The 1,946-nt window shown below is 38.2% G+C and overlaps 1 protein-coding gene across 1 annotated transcript; it reads right to left on the bottom strand.

Moving 5' to 3' along the window:
* Window positions 1–761: 761 nt before the first annotated feature.
* On the bottom strand, window positions 762–1,678 carry CSUI_010756 (uncharacterized protein; the record flags this gene model as incomplete). Its single annotated transcript, XM_068070857.1, has 2 exons — window positions 762–843; window positions 1,527–1,678. Coding segments are annotated over 2 exons (234 nt in total), but the record flags the coding sequence as incomplete, so codon positions are not given.
* Window positions 1,679–1,946: the final 268 nt, after the last annotated feature.

Here is a 1,946-nt window from a genome sequence, read left to right on the forward strand (position 1 = left end):
TCCATGTATCCTTGATCTATCTATCTATCTATCTTTAATCTGTCTATCTATCTGTCTTTAATTTATCTATCTATCCTTACTCTATCTTTTCATCTATCCTTAATCTGTCTATCTATCTATCTATCCTTAGCCTATGTATCTTTCTTTAGTCCATCTATCTATCTGTCCTTAATCTATCTATTTGCAATCTATCTCGAGGTGGATGAGAAGATGTAGTAGTTGATAAGATGAAAGTGTGTGGGGAGGAGACACGGAAGTCCTTCTACAGGAGACATCGTGTAGATACGAAGAGAGAATAGAAAGTAGAAAGCCTTTATTGAAATACAGAGCAAGTATTCCCTTGAAAGGAGAAGTAGCAGATACACAAGACCTATACAATACTTTTAGCGACTACATCTACAGAAATATATAGAGATAGATAGTTAGATAGATTTGAATATGGATATCTATGTATGTGTAGGCATGTACATCACACTTTCGTAGATATGAGAAGAGAGAAATTACAGACAGAGATAGGGAGAAAAGATAGGAGGCAGCCTGAAAGGAAGAAAACGAGAAGAGTGAGAGACACAGCGGGAGAGACATTTCTCCGAATATAAGACGAGCCCCATCCACATTGATATAGGAGCGAAGTCTGCGTTTCCTTCTTCTTCTCTTCTTTTCACCTCGATCGTTGCCTACCACTTTTCTTAGGATGCGCAAAAGAGAAAGAAAGGAGGTGCGAGTAGAGAAAGAAGAAGAAGAAGGTCACCCCAACTTACGGGTCTTCTTGATAGAGCAGAGAGAATAAGGCGTAGATAAGAATTGGGAAGTGTATGAAAACGATCTCGATGGAAAAGAAACCTGAGGAGGAGAAGAAGAAGAAGAAAGACAAGAAAAGGACCAAATGCTAAGGTAGGAGTACATCTATACACATGGAAGGAATACGTGCACATAGAAGGTATATAAGCAGACATATACATCTATCTATCTCTCTCTCTCTCTATATATATATAGGTAGATGTAGTTATGTATGAAATAAAGAGACATCTCTTCATTTCTTCGTTCTTCATCTATAGCAGTGTGAAGCAGGGATACACTTCTAAATGGTAGGAGAGGCTGGAAGGAGAAAGAAGAGAACATACACATCAAGAATTCTTAGTAGAGATAGAGACAGCTCTCCTATCTTGTCTAGAGAAGTCTTCCCATCCCCTTATCATCCATACATGTCTATACCTTTCATAATACAGGATGAGAAAGAGTGTCTATACACAAGCATCAAATCTGCGGGAAGAAAAGAGTCTCTAACCTACATGAGAGAAGTAAAAGGAAGAAGAAGAAGACGATTTACATTTACGAGCCATAAGAAAGAAAGGTATACAGATACACCCTATCTATATCTATCTCTATCTATATCTCTCTCTAGATATACTGCTCTCTATGTAAAGACTCTCGTATGTATCCACACCCTCCGCTCTGTAGTAGACAGGACTTTTCTTCACGAAGACTTCCTCCGGGAGGTCTCTTTCCCTTCTTGGCTAGCCTACCTGATTAAGACGTGCATCGAGCCAGTTCTGACGACTGAAGGATCTCCAAGAGAGATAGCGTGTAGACACATAGCTAGCTGTCTAGCCGTCATTCTCGAAGCATGCGATTTAACCGCCGAGGAAAGATGAAGAAACAGTGCGCTCCTAAGCATATGATACAGATCGATAGGTAAGTAGGTAGATAGATAGATAGATAGGTAGATAGATAGATAGATAGATGGATAGATTAAAGAGAGATAGATAGATTAATGATAGATAGATAGATGAATAGATAGATGGACAGATTAAAGATAGGTCGATGGATAGATAGATTAATGATAGATAGATAGATGGATAGATAGATTAAAGACAGATAGATACAGAGACTAAAGAAGATAGATAGATTAAAGACAGATAGATAGGTTAATGATAGATAGATAG

Source organism: Cystoisospora suis (assembly GCF_002600585.1).
Source record: "Cystoisospora suis strain Wien I chromosome Unknown contig_8215, whole genome shotgun sequence".
In the NCBI taxonomy this organism is placed as follows: domain Eukaryota; phylum Apicomplexa; class Conoidasida; order Eucoccidiorida; family Sarcocystidae; genus Cystoisospora; species Cystoisospora suis.